Source organism: Amblyraja radiata, chromosome 23, assembly GCF_010909765.2.
Source record: "Amblyraja radiata isolate CabotCenter1 chromosome 23, sAmbRad1.1.pri, whole genome shotgun sequence".
NCBI lineage: Eukaryota > Metazoa > Chordata > Chondrichthyes > Rajiformes > Rajidae > Amblyraja > Amblyraja radiata.
Window position 1 is genome coordinate 15554947 of NC_045978.1, and position 20381 is coordinate 15575327.

A 20381-nucleotide genomic window follows, 5' to 3' on the forward strand; every position below is an offset into this window, starting at 1 on the left:
AAAAGGTCCTGCAGGTTTGAGAAGCACCGTTTCCCTTCTTAAAGCCAATATATTCATTTCCTGGGCCTGGTTGCTGGTCATTAAATCATTACTGTTTATGTTTCCAATTATGGGAAAACGACTGCTGCATTTCCTACAGCATAACGGGAATGTAACTTCAAAAACAATTTAAGGTAGACAAAAATGCTGGAGCAACTCAGCGGGTGAGGCAGCATCTATGGAGCAAAGGAAGTCGGGTCGAGACCTGCATATTTTGTAATCATAGATGCCATGCAATGTCAATGCAGATCTTGTACTGATGTTACAAAAACATACACAAGGTATATCCAAGGATTTACATGCTTATTTGCAATTAAAATATTTATTTCTAAATAGGCTGACGACACTCTTCGTTGACTTTAATTGGCAGCTACTCTTTTAAGGCGATCCTGCATTTTCCTTTACCAAGATGAAGCTTACGGCTGCCGTCAGCCTCTGCAGAGAGGGGATCCGCCTTTAGCAAGACGGCCGCCCTGTGATTTCAGCCGATCACGCGATTGTTTTTAAACCTCATCACGACCCTGTTTCTTCGAGCCAGGAACCAAATCGAGGAATGAAAACCGAAAGTGACGAGGGTAGAGGTGGGGGGTGGTGTTGGTGAACGAGTGTCGCTTTATAAAGGAGGGCGAGCCTGCAGATGATCAGACGCAACCCGGCGCACAGGCAGGCGGTAGACGGAGAGATCTGTTTTGTCTTCACTGACATTTTGATTGTTTTGGTTTATTGCTGTCGCCATCGCCAGGCGGGGGAAGGAGTGAGGAGGGCAGTAACAACGCAAGGTGAGACCTACAACAGCACAGTAACCATCAGACCGGTGGAGACTGTAGCACGGAGGGGCACGGCTGGAATGTTGGTGAACATAACGTTAGTAACAATGTAGCGACTGCAGGAGGAATAGATACATTCCTCCTTCCATCGGCCGCCGCCAGATCTCGAGTCCAGACACAGATTATTCATCTCAGCCCCGTCTACTGTGAACAAAGTCCCTGCAGGAAGTAAACTGCGCAAACACAATCAGGAAGTATTTTTTTGTTGTTTAAGTGCAGTGAAAGGCTGTTTAACACCAGGCAAATTTCTGCAAAGATCCCCCCACCCCCCCCACACCTCTTCCACAAAGGAGGTGGCCGCTTTGTGTTATAATCTGTTATACGTGATGGCCTGATTCAGGAGTCGGCCCGGCTTGTTATGTGCCTTCTGTGGATAGTTCATGTCCGCTGAAGCTGATGTCATAAAGTGGGTGGAGATTGGTGACCCATTTCTATTTCCCAAATGCTGACCTATTATCAAGTGCTTCGGTATTTTAATCTAATTTTCCGAAATGCTGTCTTGAGCAAAAACGAACATTGTGTTGACTTGATTCAGCAAACGGGAAGGAGGTATGTATAGCTGGAGACCGGGGGAATGTACGACAATTCTTCTCGTCATCAAATATTTTTAAATTAAAGAGGCCTGAGAAAAAATAACATTACCCATATATTTGTTACAGTTTTAAACAAGGGGAGCATCTTCACATAATCATCTGTCATTTAGCGCCTCCCTGTTGATATTCAATGTTGGTCTTTGTCCTAACTTTCTGAATAAATTGGCTGTAAACCGCCTGAACCGATGCCGCCCTTACGTGAGTCCGGAAATGTAAGCCTGCTTACTGTACCGGGGGTGTGAATTTACCGGTAATTCCGCGTTTGCTTTCGAAACTCGACTGGTTTAAACAACCATTTCCCAGCATTTATGACTCAGTGATTTTGCTTTGATGACAATATAACTTGAAACAAGCGACCAGTTGAAAGTCATGCAGTTTGTTTACTGTCATTGCTGCATGATGGGTGGAGACCAATCTTAAAGCTGCAGCGATGCATTGGCTGGTATATTTTCTTTGACTTCAGTTGGAGGTAGTTTACCTGTTGGGAATAGGTGGATAATGTTGTTCTATGCAGCTAATCCATAACCGCCGTTGTCACTTTGGTCAAATCAAATATTTTGGCCCAGGTCTGCATTGAGACCGATGTGACAATTATGTCATTGCATCGAGCCTATCACGTTACCTTGGAAGTTTTGTTTTCTCGCTCGGCCATATAATATCCCAGTGGGATACAGCTTCCTATCAAAACTATGAATATGTGATATGAGAGCTAGCGCCATTTTCTGAAGCCTTGTAAAGCAATAACCCGGAGATGTATCCGAGTCGATTGTTGTGACCTTTATATTTGTCTTTATCTTTTGTTCCCACTGTCAAGGTCGAATCGTCCCTGTCGACATTACGTGTTAGGAATTCTGTTTCATAGTTGAAGTGGACTGACCACCTTCCAGGGAACTCAGTAAATCCAATGTTTAAATCCATTTTAATTTAAGCTTAACAGTGCAGTGATGCAAAAGTTTTCAGTTTGTCGGTACATTGGTTTGACCCCGCCTTTCTGCTGGGCTCGCAAATTTTATTGTGCAGCTGAAGGGAAGTGCTGAAAATAGGACTGATATTTCACTGGCGCTTCAGAGCACAACCTGGTACCGACCATCAGCAGATCTAACGAGCTGCAAGAAAGCTGGCTATACCGCCCTCTGGTGCTGCTGCTGACCCCGACTGGTAATAGAGTGGTGGGGAAATTATAGTACACTCCATAATGTTTGGGACATTTGCCCCATTACCGGGAACTTCCGTACGCGCCCGAGTAGTGTTATTTGTAACATAGTTGTTTGTAATTTAATGTCTGAATAGTATGGTGGGTGTGTCACCACGGTTTTTTTTTGGTTTTTGTATCGTGCTGGTATTTAAATAAATAAATAAATCATTGATAAATTTAAAAAAATAATGTTTGGGACAGACCCATCATTTATTTATTTGCCTCTGTACTCCACAATTTGAGATTTGTAATAGAAAGAAAAATCACATGTGGTTAAAATGCACATTGTCGGATTTTATTAAAGGCCATTTTTCTACATTTTGGTTTCACCATGTAGAAATTACAGTAGTGTTTATACATGGTCCCCCAATTTCAGGGCACCACAATGTTTGGGACACAGCATGTTTAGTATTTTGGCGCATATCCTTTGCGTGCAATGACTGCTTGAAGTCTTCGATTCATGGACATCACCAGTTGCTGGGTGTCTTCTCTGGTGATGCTCTGCCAGGCCTGTATTACAGCCATCTTTAGCTTATGCTTGTTATGGGGGCTAGTCTCCTTCAGTTTTCTCTTCAGCATATAAAAGGCATGCTCAATTTGGGTTCAGATCGGGTGATTGACTTGGCCACTCAAGAATTGACCATTTTTTAGCTTTGAAAATTCCTTTGTTGCTTTAGCAGTATGTTTGTGATCATTGTCGCTGTAGAATGAACAGGCGGCCAATGAGTTTTGAGGCATTTATTTGAACTTGAGCAGATGGGATGTGTCTATACACTTCAGAAGTCATTATGCTACTACCATCAGCAGTTTTATCATCAATGAAGATAAGTGAGCCAGTACCTTCAGCAGCCTTATGCCCAGGCCATAACACTCCCCACCACTGTGTTTCACAAATGAGATGGTATGCTTTGGATCTTGGGCAGTTCCTTCACTCCTCCATACTTTGCTCTTGCTGTCACTCTGATATGTTAATCTTCATCTCATCTGTCCACAAGATCTTTTTTCCAGAACTGTGGTTACTCTTTTAAGTACTTCTTCGCAAACTGTAACCTGGCCATCCTATTTTTGCAGCTAACCAGTGGTTTGCATCTTGCAGTGTAGCCTCTGTATTTCTGTTCATGAAGTCTTCCCGGACAGTGGTCATTGACAAATCCACACCCGAATCCTGAAGAGTTTTTCTGATCTGTTGGACAGGTGTTTGGGGGTTTTTCTTTATTACAGAGAGAATTCTTCTGTCATCAGCTGTGGAGGTCTTCCTTGGCCTGTCAGTTCCTTTGCAATTAGTAAGCTCACCCGTGCTCTCTTTCTTCTTAATGATGTTCCAAACAGTTGATATTTGTAAGCCTAAGGTTTGGCTGATGTCTCTCTAACAGTTTTATTCTTGTTTCTCAATCTCATAATGGTTTCTTTAACTTTCATTAGCACAACTTTGGATCTCGTTGATAAACAGCAATAAAGGATTCCAAAGGTGATGGAAAGACTGGAGGAAAGACTAGGTGCTGAGAGCTCTCTTATACCTGCATTAAGGAGGCAATTAAACACACATGAGCAATTACACACACCTGTGAAGCCATGTGTCCCAAACATTATGGTGCCCTGAAATGGGGGAACTATGTATAAACACAGCTGTAATTGCTGCCTGGTGAAACCAAAAGTATCAAAATACCCTTTAATGAAATCTGACAATGTGCACTTTAACCACATATGATTTCTTGTATTACAAATCTCAAACTGTGGAGTACACAGGCAAATAAATAAAGGATGGGTCTTTGTCCCAAACATTATGGAGGGCACTGTATATTACTTAATTTCACCAGTTATCTCCATGGCTTAGAATTCCTTTGGTTCCAACAACACACCAAAGACTCACAAGAGTCGAATTACTGTGAGTTTCGTGATATGGAGGATAAACAATGATGAATTTTGCATAAACAATCAGGTTTCATATTTCTTAGTGCTTGAGAGGAGGCCTATCAATTTCAGGAATGAACGTAAAATTTAATTAGATTCTTCCGGGGTGCCAAATTCATCACTTGAACCACATTGCATTGAATTTAAAGGAAGCTAAATATAAATCTGCCGGTTTGTGGCCCATCCCAAGTTCCTCAAGCACTTTTGCATTTTTTTAGAGCAGTTCTCAATGTTTGGGACAGCTTGTAAAATTATCTGTTATCTAAATACCTCAATCTGTTATCAAAATTATCTTGCCAGTTAAATACTTTATTGATTTATATAAATTATCTGTCATCTAAATATCCGGATCTGTTATCTGAATTATCTTGCCAGTTAACAACAAAGTATAGGTAGACACAGAGTACTGGAGTAACTCAGCGGGATTGACAGCATCTCTGGGGCGAAGGAATGGGTGATATTTTGGGTCGTGACCCTTGAAACGTTACCCTTTCCTTCTCTCCAGAGATGTTGCCTGTCCCACTGAGTTAGTCCAGCATTTTATGTCTACCTTCGATTTAAACCAACACCTGCAATTCTTTCCTAAACGACAAAGTATAGATCTGCCATCAATAAGCTTGCTATTAAAGAGACAAACTACCCTTCCACTTTTAATATTGAGCTCAACAACTAGATTGTATGAATATTTATTAACCAATGAAAGAAGATAAATATGAAGTCATAGTGTTGATACAGTGTGGAAACAGGCCCTTCGGCCCAACTTGCCCACACCGGCTAACATGTTCCAGCTACACTAGTCCCATCTGCCTGTGCTTGGTCCATATCCCTCCAAACCTGTCCTATCTATGTACCTGTCTAACTGTTTCTTAAACGTTGGGATAGTCCCAGCCTCAAAGACCTCGTCTGGCAGCTTGTTCCATACACCCACCACCCTTTGTGTGAAAAAGTTACCCCTCAGATTCATATTAAATCTTTTCCCCCTCACCTTGGTCCTCTGGTCCTCGATTCCCCTACTCTGGACAAGAGACTCTGCATCTACCCAATCTATTCCTCACATGATTTTGTATATTCCTCTCATGATTTTGTAACACGCCAAAAATGTGAATAAATTGTGCAGTAGGTATGTTGCAATTTTTATTTTGAAATTTTATTTTTTATTGTGGTGAGCTCTCTTGTCTAGTTTTGTATCACATGACAAAAATACAACATGTTTTTTTAAATCAATTATGATGTTATGCAAGAGGTATAGGAGCTCAGACATAAGACAGAGAAGATTTATGTTCTGTTTAACAAAGGTATCCAACATATTTGAGGATGGATTTGGGTGTTACAGTGAAATGTGCTTATTTGCAATTGGAATCATATTTTTCCTTTTTAAAGATCTTAGTTTGGTATAATGGAAAATTTTTAACAAATATTTCTTGCCTTGTCAGGATTCATTTCCACAGCAACATCACGACACTTTCACTGACACAGTTAATTTGAGATTTTTATTTATTGACATTTAATGCTTTGGTAATTTTAGTTTTTACAAATTCATAGGAAAACTTGATAACGGAATTAAAACTGAATAAGTTGCATCATTTTAAATCCACCATGTACAATATGAGCATGTCATCTGTTAAGATTTTAAGCAGGCCAATGTATTTGTGAAACATATCAAGTAGACCGACAGATTCAGATTTGAGATCTCTGTATTTAGTTAGCTATTCCCATTCAGGACAAAATTACAGCTGTTGCAAAAGCACATTATTGCAAATGATGGAAGTCTGAAGGAAAAATAAAAAAATGCTGGAAACACTTAACAGGTCAGTCAGCAACCTTGTAGACAGAAACAGACTTACTATTTAAATATAACCTAAATTATATAGATTGTTACTGATGTACTACTTGCCCACAGAAGGCATTATGTGGAAAGAAAAATTCCCATTTGTGTGACAAGTCAAGATACAATTTTGTTTGAGAATAATCTTTTGCACCTAAGTAACCACCAACTCTTGGCCATGTTTGATATACCAGATGACTGCTATGGGACAGAACCTGTAGTGTAAAAGATTGGGGTGGGGGGAAGAAAATATTAACTGCATCAATTGTGCAAACGATTATCATTAAAAAAACCCAATGAAAATGAACAATGAAGCATATTATTTTCCCATTATAATCTGTAACAAGGCTGGGACATTTGGCTTGTTAAACTGCCTGAGACGCACTGTTACAGCACAGCAAGAAGCCAAAGTTGTCCTTTGTTATTCTGTGTGTCTTTGAAATTGTCCTGTAAATGTGTCAACATATAGTATTTGTGTACACCTTTCTGTCCTGTTAGATATAGAAATTGAATGGTAATTAATGTTCAGTGGCTTATATAGTGCTCTGTGTACACTTTAGGGCTAATGCTTTGTTGAAAGTGAAACTGCGTTAACTTAGAAAAATTTAATTTTGTCTGTAATGTAAGAATTAAGTAAAAACTGAAAGTTTGATGCTCTTGTGTTGTATTAACTCGATCTGCACAAAAGAGTTGTATGATATGTTCAGTATTACTGATGTGATTAGAGAAGAGTGCTCTTTGAAGGAATTTTGTTTGAATTGTTTAACACAACACTCACACCATTTCTAGCTTGCAGGAAATAAAACCGTTTTTAAAAATAATATTTTGATTTTTTAATATTCTTCTTCTTCTTTTGAATCCATCTTGTTACAAATGTTGACCTCGCTGTCATCATTCGTCCTGAAAAGGACACAAGCTTCCAGCGACAATCAGTGGGAGCCATCACTTGTCGCAATAGATGATGGTGGTAGCAGAATTAGCTCAGATGCTTCCAGATTCCAGCCCCGCTTCTGCTATGGGGCCATTTTTTTAATGTTCATTATGGAGATTAGGGCAAGAATGTGGTGGACAAATCCATCATTACTCTTATCTATCAAATCCTCTCGTGTATCATAAAATTATTTTTTTTAAATCTCAATCTGCTCAAATGGGAGCTGGGCATACACTGGCAAATATAAAGTATCCAGGGAAGGCCAGCCAGATGCATTGTACAGCTGCTATGATGAGACACTAAAGTAAGTTTGGAAGGCTACTTTGCAATCCTTGAAAGGCCATCCCTTCATGAATGGGAAAACGTTGGGCTTTCTATATTTTTGCATTTAATCTTAACAGCTCTGCGAGTTCCATACATATCCAAGTGACACTGTCAGATTCTAACTTTCCTTAAACTTAAGTAAAAGCTATTAGCTAATAATTTATTACTGAAACTTGCTGTCCATCCATCAGAGAATACTTTTGCACTTTTTCAGTGAGGCTTGTGCATATGATACGATTCAATATGATATGATGGAACTTTATTTATCCCAGGAGGGAAATTGATCTGCCAACAATCATAAAACACAATATATGAAATTAAAGTGATAAATACCATGCAGGTATATTTGTCTTTTACATTCTGAAGGGTTTTCTGTATGATGTGCGTGAATGACCATTTTATATTTTTGTTATTGCAAACTGACATATTGATAATATGGATGTGAAATAACACACTTTTGTTAACTGGTATCACATTATCTTATTTGAACAACTGCCTGATGTTCTAGGAAATGTTCCCATTAATGTGAAAGTAACTTGATCCTTAATGAGGAAATAATTCTCGTAGGTCTAATTGTATTGTGCACACACAGTATTTCTCTGAGGCAGAGGGATTGTATGCTGCCAACAGAATTATGAGGAATTTATTTTTTAAACTGAATCATATGTAAGAGTATATTAAAGAACCATACTTGGATTCATGACAACATACCAATCTTTTCTAAATTAAATATTTGTAAATACTGTTGGAAAAAGGAAGGACATTCTTGCCATAGAGGGAGTACAGAGAAGGTTCACCAGACTGATTCCTGGGATATCAGGACTTTCATATGAAGAAAGACTGGATAGACTCGGCTTGCACTCGCTAGAATTTAGAAGATTGAGGGGGATCTTATAGAAACTTACAAAATTCTTAAGGGGTTGGACAGGCTAGATGCAGGAAGATTGTTCCTGATGTTGGGGAAGTCCAGAACAAGGGGTCACAGTTTAAGGATAAAGGGGAAATCTTTTAGGACCGAGATGAGAATAACATTTTTTACACAGAGAGTGGTGAATCTCTGGAATTCTCTGCCACAGAATGTAGATGAGGCCAGTTCATTGGCTGTATTTAAGAGGGAGTTAGATGTGGCTAAAGAGATCAGGGGGTATGGAGAGAAGGCAGGTACAGGATACTGAGTTGGATGATCAGCCATGATCATATGGAATGGCGGTGCAGGCTTGAAGGGCCGAATGGCCTACTCCTGCACCTATTTTCTATGTTTCTATACCCCCAGCAATGAGAGATTCTCAAATCTCAATTTAAAAAAAAAACCCTGATTAAACCTAAAGACTTGGAACCAATCATTGAAATATCACATTGCTAGGTATTTTCTAAGAAATTATGAATTTTATTATTCAACAAAAACTGTCCTCATGTGGTCCCCACTGTTTTCACTGTTAGGATGGTTAACATATGAAGTAACAGACCATATAATGTGGGAATGCCCAAGAAACAGTTCCTGGGGAATGCAGTCAGAGGGCATTGTTAGACTGTGAGGCTTGGATTGAGAGGAACTGTTGGGTAGGACATAAAGTGCTGGAGTAACTCAGCAGGTCAGGCAACATCTCTGGAGTACATGGATAGGTGACGTTTCGTGTCGAGAATCTCAGCCTACTCGAGCACTTTGTGTCCTTTTGTGTATTAACCAGCATCTGCAATTCTTTGTTTCAACATTAGGGTAGGATTCCAGTTATCCAGTAACATCCTTTGATATCCGTTGGAACCTGGGGCATGCAATTTGGAGAGGGATCTAACTTTGCATTTGGCTTAGTTTAGTTTAGAGATACAGCATGGAAACAGGCCCTTTGGCCCACCGAGTCCGCGCCGACCAGCGATCCCCAGATACTGCACTATTCTATTCACTTGGGACAATTTACAATTTTGCCAAAACCAAATTAATCTACAAACCTGTACATTTTTGGAATGTGAGAGGAAACCGGAGCAGGCGGGGAAAATTCATACGGTTACGGGGATAACATGCAAACTCCATACAGACAGCCCCCACAGTCAGGATAGAACCCGGAACTCTAGCGCCGTAAGGCAGCAACTCAACTGCTGCTCCATTGTGCCGCCCATTCTGGTGCTCTTTTACCAATTGCAACTTGTAATCTGTCTTTTCCGAAACGCAAGTTCTTACATCAGGTCTTAAAAATTTCCATTTGTTTTTGCTTAAGTTAAATTATGCCTTTTCAGACCAAGCTATTTCAAATGGATTTTGGACTCAGGTGGAACGACCGTGATGTTGAAAAGGACAAACCATTCAGGGAAGCAGCCGCAGCAGAACACCCAAGACGAAACCCTAGGAGGGGGGATGGTGAGAGATATTTTTTTGAAGATTGTAGAAATATCTAGAAATCTATATCTTGGATTTAGTTTTCTTTATCTTTACAATATCATTTTCTTCCTCCTCTCCTTCATGTCTTTCTGAAGTATTCACGATTTACCAAAGTAGGAAGGCAGGTAAGTGAACTGTGTCCAAGCTGTGATGATTGCTGCTTGAAGTTGGATTGGTACAGAGACGGGGAATGGGAGAATTATCTTGGGAATGGTAGAAGACTTCAAGGAAAGAGCAGGACAGTGGGATTAGATTGGGGATATAGGCCAGTGAAATCAGGTAAGGCAGTGATCCTGCTGCCATGGTTGAAGAGGAATTAACCAAGGGCACAGTGATCACATCTGCTCTATTCCACGGTTTGGAGTGCAGTCACATGAGGAGTGATTGAGCCTGGATCTAAGCCGAAAGAAAAGTGTGCTTGAGAGGGTCACTAATGAGGGACTGTTTCCATTGCATGGAGGGTTAGGAGCTACAGTGAGAGCATGCAGGTTTAGTATTAGCTGAGTTGAAGAGTAATTTCTTCACTGAGAAGAAAGTCTCCAGAATTCTCCATGCTGAATGGTCAAGAATGCTTTGCATGCTATATTCATGACTTAGATGTGGGACATGAAGGAAATTAAGGATTATTTCAATTGAACATAAGAAAGTGGACTAGATACAGAATCTGCCAGGATCGCATGGAGTGGAGGAACAGGTATGGGATGCTGACTGGTCTATACTTGGAACTAGTTCAGGTGAAGCTGCTTCTGAATTATGTGGTGCAACTTATCCTCTGATTCATAAGATCATAAGACACAGGAGCAGAATTAGCCCACTCGGCCCATCGAGTCTGCTATGCCATTTGATCATGGCTGAACAATTTTTCCATCTCAACCCCATTCTCTGGTCTTTCCCTTGTAATCTTTGACATCCTTACTAATCACAAGCCTATCAATCTCTGCTTTAAAAATACACAATGACTCAGCCATCACCACTATCTATGGCAATGAATTCCACAGAGTCATCACCCTCTGGTTAAAGTAATGCCTCCTCATATCCATTCATAATTTACCTATTTTTATTCTGAGGCTGTGGCCTCTGGTCCTAGATGCTCCTACTACTGGAAATATCCTCTCCACATTCACTCTATCAGGGCCTTTCATTATTCAGTAGGTTTCACTGATGTTCCTCCCTTCATCCTTGTAAACTCTAGCGAGTACAGGACCAGTCATCAAATGCACCTTATACAGTGCCCTACATGATGTTTGGGACAAAGACCCATCATTTATTTATTTGCCTCTGTAATCCACAATTTGAGATTTGTAATAGAAAAAAAATCACATGTGGTTAAAGTGCACATTGTCAGATTTTAATATTCCAAACTGTTCCAAACAGTTGATTTTGGTAAGCCTAAGGTTTGGCTGATGTCTCTAACAATTTTATTCTTGTTTTGATAGTCTCATAATGGCTTCTTTGATTTTCATTGGCACAACTTTTGGCCTCATGTTGATAAACAGCAATAAAAGTTTATAAAGGTGATGGAAAGACTGGAGGAAAGACTAGGTGCTGAGCAATTAAACACACCTGAGCAATTACAAATGCCTGTGAAGCCATATGTCCCAAACTATGTATAAACACTGCTGTAATTTCTATATGGTGAAACCAAAATGTATAAAAATGGCCTTTAATAAAATATGACAATGTGCACTTTAACCACATGTGATATTTTTTTTTTCTAATACAAATCTCAAATTCTGTAGTACAGATGCAAATAAAGAAACAATGTTTTTTTGTCCCAAACATTATGGAGGGCACTGTACATTAACCCTGGGATCATTCTCGTACACCTCCTCTGGACCCTCTAAAATGCCAGTACATCCTGGAGCAAGTAAACAAAAACCTTAGACATAATGCCCCTTCTGGTAGCACCAGGAACTAGCTCTATCAGAATACTGCAGCACAATGTTAACTTGCAAACTACATTTCAAAAGCACAGGTTTCAGTTAAATACTGTTGTGCTACATTTCTTGAATTTGGCACAAATTGACTTTCTGTCAAAAATAACCAGTGAGTCAGTTATTGACCGTTTCTTTATTCATATGAGGAAGGTTTTATATTTATTCCTCTTACAGCCAATCAGTCTTAACCTGTTTATAGCTTAAAATAACTTTTTAATAATTTCTCTTTTTTTTGCATTATCCTCTCATGCTTGTGCTTCTCATTCTTTCACTGTTGACTTTTCTTTCCTAAAGTTTGAATTAGATTGGTGTGTTTGATTCAGAATGCAGCATAAGTTTGAGCTTGGATTTGTGAAACTATCCATTAAAATGTCTTTCTTGTTACATTATCACAATATGATTGATAGCAATTGGACAGCGATAGCCCAAGTAAAGAGGAAAACCTAGTCGAGAAGTCCCAGAAGGCTCAAGGTTACTAATGTAATGGATCTAATGGAAAGCAGAAGATTGAATTTCGTTCCTATATCACATGATCTTTGGAAACTTTAAAATTTCAGATGGCTTTAACAGATCATTTCTGATCTAGACAGTTGCCTTGACACTTATTTGCAAATTTCCTCCCTCTAGATTCACGTCTAGTAGCAGCGTTAGGTGCTCAGGCAGACAATGTAGACTTGAACAATATTCTAGGATTGGACCATGGAATTGAGTCGAGCCAGTAATGGAGTGGCTGTTTGGTGGTTTAGTTTAGAGATATGGTGTGTAAACAGGCTCTTCGGCCCACGGAGACCACACTGACCATCAAGCACCCGTACACTAGTTCTGAGTTCCATGTTCTCCCACTTTTCCATCCTGCACACTAGGGGCAATTTACAGAAGCCAACACACAAAACCGCGCGTTTTTGGAATGTGGGAGGAAACTGGAGCACCCGGACAAAACCCAGAGGGAGAAGATGCAAACTCCATACAAACAGCCCTCGTAGTCAGGATCGAACCTAGGTCTAACGCTGTACCAGTGTGCAGTCTGCAGCTCTGGGAGCAAAGAAGTTCTCATTGTTTCTTGATCAACTTGCACCAAAACAAATTCACTTGCCATTTCTAACAAAAGCAAAAAATGCTGAAAGATCTCAGCAGATCAGGCAGCATCTGGAAAGAACAACAGTCAACACTGAGGGTCTGTTGCCCTTTGCCCAAACAGTTTGTTTTTATTTCCAATTTGCAGCATCTGCTTTAAAAAAAAAAAAAATCATTCTTATTTCATTCATTACTTTTTGTAGGACCATGTTTTGCACAGAAAGGTTCCTGTGCATGCTGACTCAATAACACTCAGCCTACTTTCAAAGGAGCTCATTGGCTGTGAAACATTCCCAACAAAGTGAAAGATCAAACACAAATGTTTACATTTTACTTGGTCACTCAGCGATTTTGTCTCTCAATGCCATTATCTAATAGTGGCATTACTCTAGAAGGGGCATACAGTTGTTAAATGTACAGTCAATAAACAAAAAAAGCTGTAGATTCGGAAACTGCAGTGTAATCAGTTGGGTAATTTGACCCGTTTTAATTGAGGAATGTAAAATTTGTTTGAAACTACCAACTATCCTGCAATTAATAATGCATATACTCTCAGAGCCCAGTTCTAATTTGGTGCTTGAATATTATCTTTCTTGGATTCTTTGGATGTGATTTGAATCCAAGAAAGATGATATTCTTCAGTACCAAATAAAGTTCTTCAGAATTAAAGGACATTCTTTTAGGAAGGAGATGAGGAGAAATTTCTTGTCAGAGGGTGGTGAATGTGTGGAATTCTTTGCCACAGAAGGCTGTGGAGGATAGTCAGTGGATATTTTTAAGGCAGAGATAGATAGATTCTCGATTAGTGCAGGTGTCAGAGGTTATGAGGAGAAGGCAGGAGAATGGGATTAGGAGGGAGAGATAGATCAGTCATGGTTGAATGGCGGAGTAGACTTGATGGGCTGAATGGCTTAATTCTACTCCTATCCCTCATGACCTTGATCTAACATTGAGATACAAATTTAGAAGTGGGCTCTGATAGTATATGCATTCATAGTTGCAGTTTCAAATAAATTTTATTTTCCCCAGTTACAAATATTTTTCAAAATTTGCATTATGCGCTGGCCTTCTCAAACTGTCTGGAGTTAGTCCTGAGTAACAAATAATTACACAATGAATTTGGGAACATTCTTTAAATTTTCAGTAAATAAGAAAGATAAGAGCCTTTAGAAAAGCAGATAGCAATACACAATTTGACCATGAAATTAAAGAATATTTTTCTTGTCCATATCTTTAGCCTCTGCAGAACGTGCTTTACCACAAGGACAGCACTATAATAGGAACCAGAGAAATGCTACAGGAGCACCAGACCGGAGAGGTGGATCACATCCAAGGAGAGCACTTTCAACTCCAAGGCCAGGGGAACTGCTACCGACCAGAGAGTTTGAAGGAAGGTACCAAGAAAGTAACTTTAATCCCAATCCGAGGCATACTAGCAAGAGGCAAAATGCTGGCAGAGCGAATCAAAGCGCAATTGATAGAGTCCCCGGAGCTCAGGGCAATCGCCCAGGTCCGCAGCAGGGTAAAAGGGATCAGCATCATGAACGTAGACAAGAACCATGGAGAAGGAACGACCTCCCCGAAGGAGGAAGAGGAAGGCAGGCAGAAATGCAAGATAATCCACGCTTTCAGAGAAGATCTCATGATGAGCACATGAAGGACAAGGAACACTATGTGAGAAAGATGGGTTATAAAACATTGGAGAATCTTTTGGATAAAGAGTCATCTGAAATTGTTATAACATTAGCTTGCAGCCCTGGCATGATCGACCTATTAAACCAACAATTAAATATAGGTTTCATCCAACTTATTTGTAAAGTTTTGTGCAAGGCTTGCAAGTCTAAGACTGACCGTCAAAGCATTCAGCATCTTCTCGGTGTGGTAAAGGACTCTCAGTTTCTGAAGGTTCACTTGCCTCACTATGTGGTTCAGATGAGTATAGATTCAGTGCCTTCCCGGAGGGGGCAGTACCCTGAATATATTGAAAAAATTCTATTCTTGCTTCAGGAGTTAATAAGCATCTTCCCTGCCAGTTCAGTTCAAGAGGTGTCTATGGTAATCTTGGTACTGGAGCCCACAGTGAATAATCTAAGGGCTGCTGGTGTTTCCATTAGTGAAGAGATTGAAAATAACATGGAAAAGATCAAAAATATAATTCAACACCTGCAGAAGAGAAAGCGAGAAGGAACACTCAAAACTGACACCCTCATGATGCTAGACAATAAAGAAATGAACCCTGAAGACAACTACAGAACAATGACAATATACCCTACGTACAATGAGGTGCATCTTGACGAGAGGCCATTTCTGCGACCTAATCTTATTACTGAAAAGTATGCGAATGCTGAGGTGTACCTTGACACCCATTTCCGTCTTCTAAGAGAAGACTTTGTGAGACCTTTGCGAGAAGGCATCTTAGATTTGCTTCATAATTATGATGTCAAGGGCCTCAGGAGGAAGAAATTTGATGACATCAGGGTATATTTGAACACACGCATCTTGGTTCCCCTCTGCTCGGCTAGCGGTGTTGGATATAAAGTTCAGTTTGACACGCAGCCCTTGAAGTGTATCCGGTGGGAGAACTCAAAGCGTCTGCTCTACGGCTCACTTGTGTGTTTGTCCAAAGACAACTTTGAGACCTTGCTCTTTGCAACGGTGTCAGATAGAGATCCGAAGAAACTCAAGGAAGGCATCGTTTATCTGTCCTTTAATGCACGAAGCCGACCATTGCTTGCTGAGGTAGAACCCTCAGATTGTTTCTTGATGGTGGAAACAACAGCCTATTTTGAAGCTTACCGTCATGTTCTCGAAGGACTGCAGGAGATACAAGCAGAAGATGTTCCCTTCCAGAAATATATTGTCAATTGTGACACGGATATCCAGGCCCCGAAATACTTGAATTTCCATAGTCGCTATGATCTTGAGCCACTAATGAAGGAAAAATCCAAACGCTCTGAAACGACTGGAGACCTCTTTGAATTTTTGCACAAAAAGACCAAAATCAATGTACTTGATAATGCATCATGGCCTTCAAAGGAAGAGCTCAACTTGGATGAATCACAGATGCAAGCAATGGAGATGGCACTGACTAAGGAACTGGCCATCATACAAGGCCCGCCTGGAACAGGTATGCTCTGCAAGCCACATTTTATTTCTGAATTTAGTGTGTTGCATGCTGTAAAATATATATTTGTTCATGTTCTTTCTTTCCCTTCCAAACTTCCCACCCACCTCCTGTTTTGTGTTCTGTGCCTGAACCTTCCTGTGAGTTTAATCTGAGCCATGGGCTTGTGTTGTGTACATAGCTCTTGCAAAATACTAGTTCATAGATGGTTACAGGAGATGAGCACAGTTCTGCTGAATGCCCATTGTACTGTCTCTTCTGAGCTTCCCATTGTGCAAAAGGAAAATGATTGTCCAGAGTTAAGTAGAGAGGAGGAAGAGTAGCCTGATGGCTACAACTGTGGGCCTGCGATCTGGTTTAGTTTAGTTTGGAGATACTGAGCGGAAACAGGGCCTTTGGCCCACCGAGTCCGCGCCGACCAGCGATCTCTGCACACTAATACTATCCCACACACGCTAGGGACAATTTACAATTATACCATGCCAATTAACCTCCAGACCTGTACTACTTTGGAGTGTGGGAGGAAACCTGAGATCCTGGAGAAAAACCCACGCAGGTCAAAGGGAGAAAGTACAAACTCCATACAGATAAGCACCCGTAGTCACGATCGAAACCGAGTCTGTCGCTGTAAGGCAGCAACTCTACCACTACACCACCATGCCACCCTGATCAATGAGTTCAAACTATTCCCTCTTTTAGTTCAATATATTGTTCATTTAAAATGTCTTCTTATTGGCCAGTTCCTCAGAATCAAGAAGCCTCGGGACACTTTGCACAGATCACTAGGTTTCTAGGGAGCATTATTTGGGTATCGTTAGTTAAGTGATGACTTCAATTCTCAAAGCAAATCTTGTTGCTTGATTCAGATTGCACAACATCTTCTGGCTGACCACAGGTTTTCCCATCCTTTGAACACCCGACCGATGTTCAACCCATACGCACAGATGAGTGTTTGGGAGACTGGCGGGATCGATTTGCCCGCTGCTACAAGGCACTGGCATCCTCTGCCGTGTGGGAACTTAGTTTGCCACTGCATTTCCAACTGCTGTTGTTGTTATGATCGGTTCACGGAAACTGAACTCTGCCGTAACCCAGGGAGGATCAGTGCTGAGTGCACCTGCAGTGGAATAAAGCACAATCATTAGTTTCCAAGTACTGTTTTAATTGGAAAACTGACTGAAGGAATCAGATATCCCAGATCTAACCAAGGTTTCCTTTACATTACAAAAATAAACTTATATTCAGTCTTGTAATGCATGCTTATGCCCCTGTCCCACTTAGGAAACCGGAACGGAAACCTCTGGAGACTTTGCGTCCCACCCAAGGTTTCCGTGCGATTCCAGGAGGTTGCAGGTGGTTGCCGGAGGTTGCAGGCAGTGGAAGCAGACTGACAAAAACCTCCGGGAACCGCATGGATACCTTGGGTGGGGTGCAAAGTCTCCAGAGGTTTCCGTTCAGGTTTCCTAAGTGGGACAGGGACATTATTGTTTTACAATATGGAAAATGCTTCTGGAAGATTTATGGTAAATAGAAGTCATTCATCAGTTAGTAGTTTTCTTAAAACTTTGAGTAATACCAATTCATCCTTTACAGGAAAAACCTATGTAGGGTTAAAAATTGTGCAAGCTCTCCTGCACAATGAGGAAACGTGGCAAGCATATTCACAGAAGTCTCCAGTCTTGGTGGTATGCTACACCAACCATGCACTTGACCAGTTTCTTGAAGGTAAGATTCTGGTGTTTGTCAGCTTGAAATACGTTTTCAAATTATACTGCTTCTGAATATGGTATAAAGTTGTCTCTGTACTGTACTAGCTGTAAATCTTGTGACCTGGCTGCCATTGCAGAATTGAATGGCTGCTGCCAGTGACATAGAAAATTGAGTTGTGAGGTTACAGCCCATTTGTCAAATCACAGTTGTATAGGACTCTGAATTAAGGGCAGAACCTAACAGCTTCGGCCCAAGTGACTACTTCAGTTGACATGTCATACCCATTACATGAACCACTGCCACAGTAATTTTGTCTAATAATGCAAATCACATACTCACAATACCAATTCACTGTTCTGTAACATTATTTGAAATGTCCAAATGATACAAACTGTGTTCAGAGATTTTTACCCCAACCATCCAGTAATCACACAAACTTTCTGTTCTGTTTTCTTTTCCCATCTCTGAAAATCTTTGCTTGGGAATACTGCCATACGATGCAATATTTTTATGTACAACAGGATAGAATTTTTAAGAAAACCCCAATTACTAAATCTAATTGGATACTTCCAGATATTTGATCTGGGTCCACTGTGATTTAAAAAAAAAAACCCTGCTGATTCAGGTCTTTCTGGAGGGTGACTTAGCAGCAGGATCCACAATGTCAAAGGCTGCAGGCAAGCCTGGAAAGTGAGGATGAATAATTAACAATGTTTCATAAACATTCACAGAAGTGCTATCTCAGTAGTGTTTATATTGATGTACAATTTTAAGTTGAAGTGAGTTCACAATAGATCAATTAATTGGCAACTCTATTACCCAATTCCTGCAGATGCAAGGAATTAATGGCCAACTGTCAGATGTGCAGAAGGCCCAGTAGAGACAACAAAAAAACCCCAGATTTGACAGCAGGTGATAAAATCTGGTGAGAATGATCAATAAGGGCCTAAGTCAGTTTACCTTGACAATGGACTGAACACGAACTAAGCTCTGGACCACTGTGATAGCTGGCCAACTTGTGTACATTTCTACTCCCTGTACCGTAGCAAGGAGATAGTTATCAGAAAACCAGTGCAGTGTAGGTTAACTGTATTGATTTCTGGCATCAGGCAGTTGAGGAGAGATTGAATAAGATTAGTGTTTACTTGCTCAAGATCAGAAGAATGAGAGTTGACTTCATTGAGCCAAATAAGGTGTTGAAGGCAATGGACAGAATGTAGGATCATGGAGTTGTGGTAAAGTGCAGAAGGGAGTCAATGGCCCAGTCTGCATCTTCTGTTTTGTGGAGCAGTCCAATTAGATCCATCCCCTAACTCTCTCCCATTTCCCGTAGTTATTTTTTTCTTTCAAGTTCTTTTTTGAAAACTATTGTTGACTCTGGTTGCATCGCCATAGCAACCATTATGATATCTCCCAAAGATGTGGAAGAATAATGCTGGGAAAAAAAGGAAAATAGTGGAAATACTCAACAGCATCTGTCAAAGGCAACAATTATTATGAAGTTGATGCCAATTAAACATTAGCTGCATATCTCCATGTCTATGTAAACAAGGGCACTTTTCAAATTACATCAACTCTGACATTAACCTCTCCTACCACCAGAAGAGTTATGTTTGGAGTATCATAAGATTCTCTCTCTTTCTATTTGTAACTAAATGATTTGTTTCTGAGAGGGAATCTGTGAGAATGAATCACCACATACTTGTACGTGGTTCTTTCTGACCTCCATGGTTCATAGGTAAAATTGGCAGGACCACATGATAGACCTCCACTGTCACCATTTTCACCTCTTGGTTTTTCAGGTACAACTGTCACCTTACCTCTGATCTCTGTGATGGGCCTATGCATGCCTTTGAACACATACATAGCACTTGGACCAAATAAACCAAAGAAAATAAATCCCCATCATGTACTCAATCCACCTCAATTGCATCACCAATCAGTTAAACTTAATCGCGGTGTTTAAAGTCTGGATTTCAAACCTTTTCTCAAACATTAGCACTTCGAGTGCAACATCAATATTCCACTCACTCCAAAGTGAATATATCCTTCCTGAAATGGGATATTCAGAATGGAATGCAATTCATTTATAAAGAGTAACATAATTCCCTCTCTCTCGGGTTTGTTTATTTTGCATGGTATTTCCAAGGCTAATCCAACAGAATTACGCTAATAACAACACTAACAGCACTAATAAAGTACTGGATGCCACAGAATGTGAACCCAGAATGTTAGAAAGTTCTTCCAGAGAATGTGGGATGATTGTACATGGGTAGTAGACAAAGACCCCACCATTGTCCTCTCGGGCTGAAAGAGGAGAACCTTGGCCAAATAAACTTGCTTTTGTTTTGTTCAGGTATCTATGGATTTCTGCATACTGGTCTGGTCAGGGTGGGTGGAAGGAGTAACAGCGAACTACTGAAAAGATTCACCCTGAAGGAACTGAGGAATACCAGGGATTTCAGAAAAAAACTTCCTCAGCACCTGCGAGGGGCATATTTTGAAGTAAGATTGCAA

General features: G+C 40.4%; 1 protein-coding gene across 4 annotated transcripts in view; it reads left to right on the forward strand.

Moving 5' to 3' along the window:
- The first annotated feature begins 492 nt into the window (after positions 1-492).
- Positions 493-20381, forward strand: part of znfx1 (zinc finger NFX1-type containing 1) — a 41519-nt gene continuing 21630 nt past the window's right edge. The window contains exons 1-6 of one of the 4 annotated variants that reach the window (XM_033041599.1): positions 493-818; positions 9878-9998; positions 10115-10144; positions 14268-16157; positions 17748-17879; positions 20221-20369. In XM_033041599.1, coding sequence (XP_032897490.1) covers positions 9893-9998; positions 10115-10144; positions 14268-16157; positions 17748-17879; positions 20221-20369 — 2307 coding nt within the window. In that variant the 5' untranslated portion in view covers positions 493-818; positions 9878-9892. Of the gene's footprint in view, positions 819-848; positions 1416-9877; positions 9999-10114; positions 10145-14267; positions 16158-17747; positions 17880-20220; positions 20370-20381 lie in introns of those variants that run through there. The other 3 variants (XM_033041600.1, XM_033041601.1, XM_033041602.1) reach the window with 3 other exon arrangements.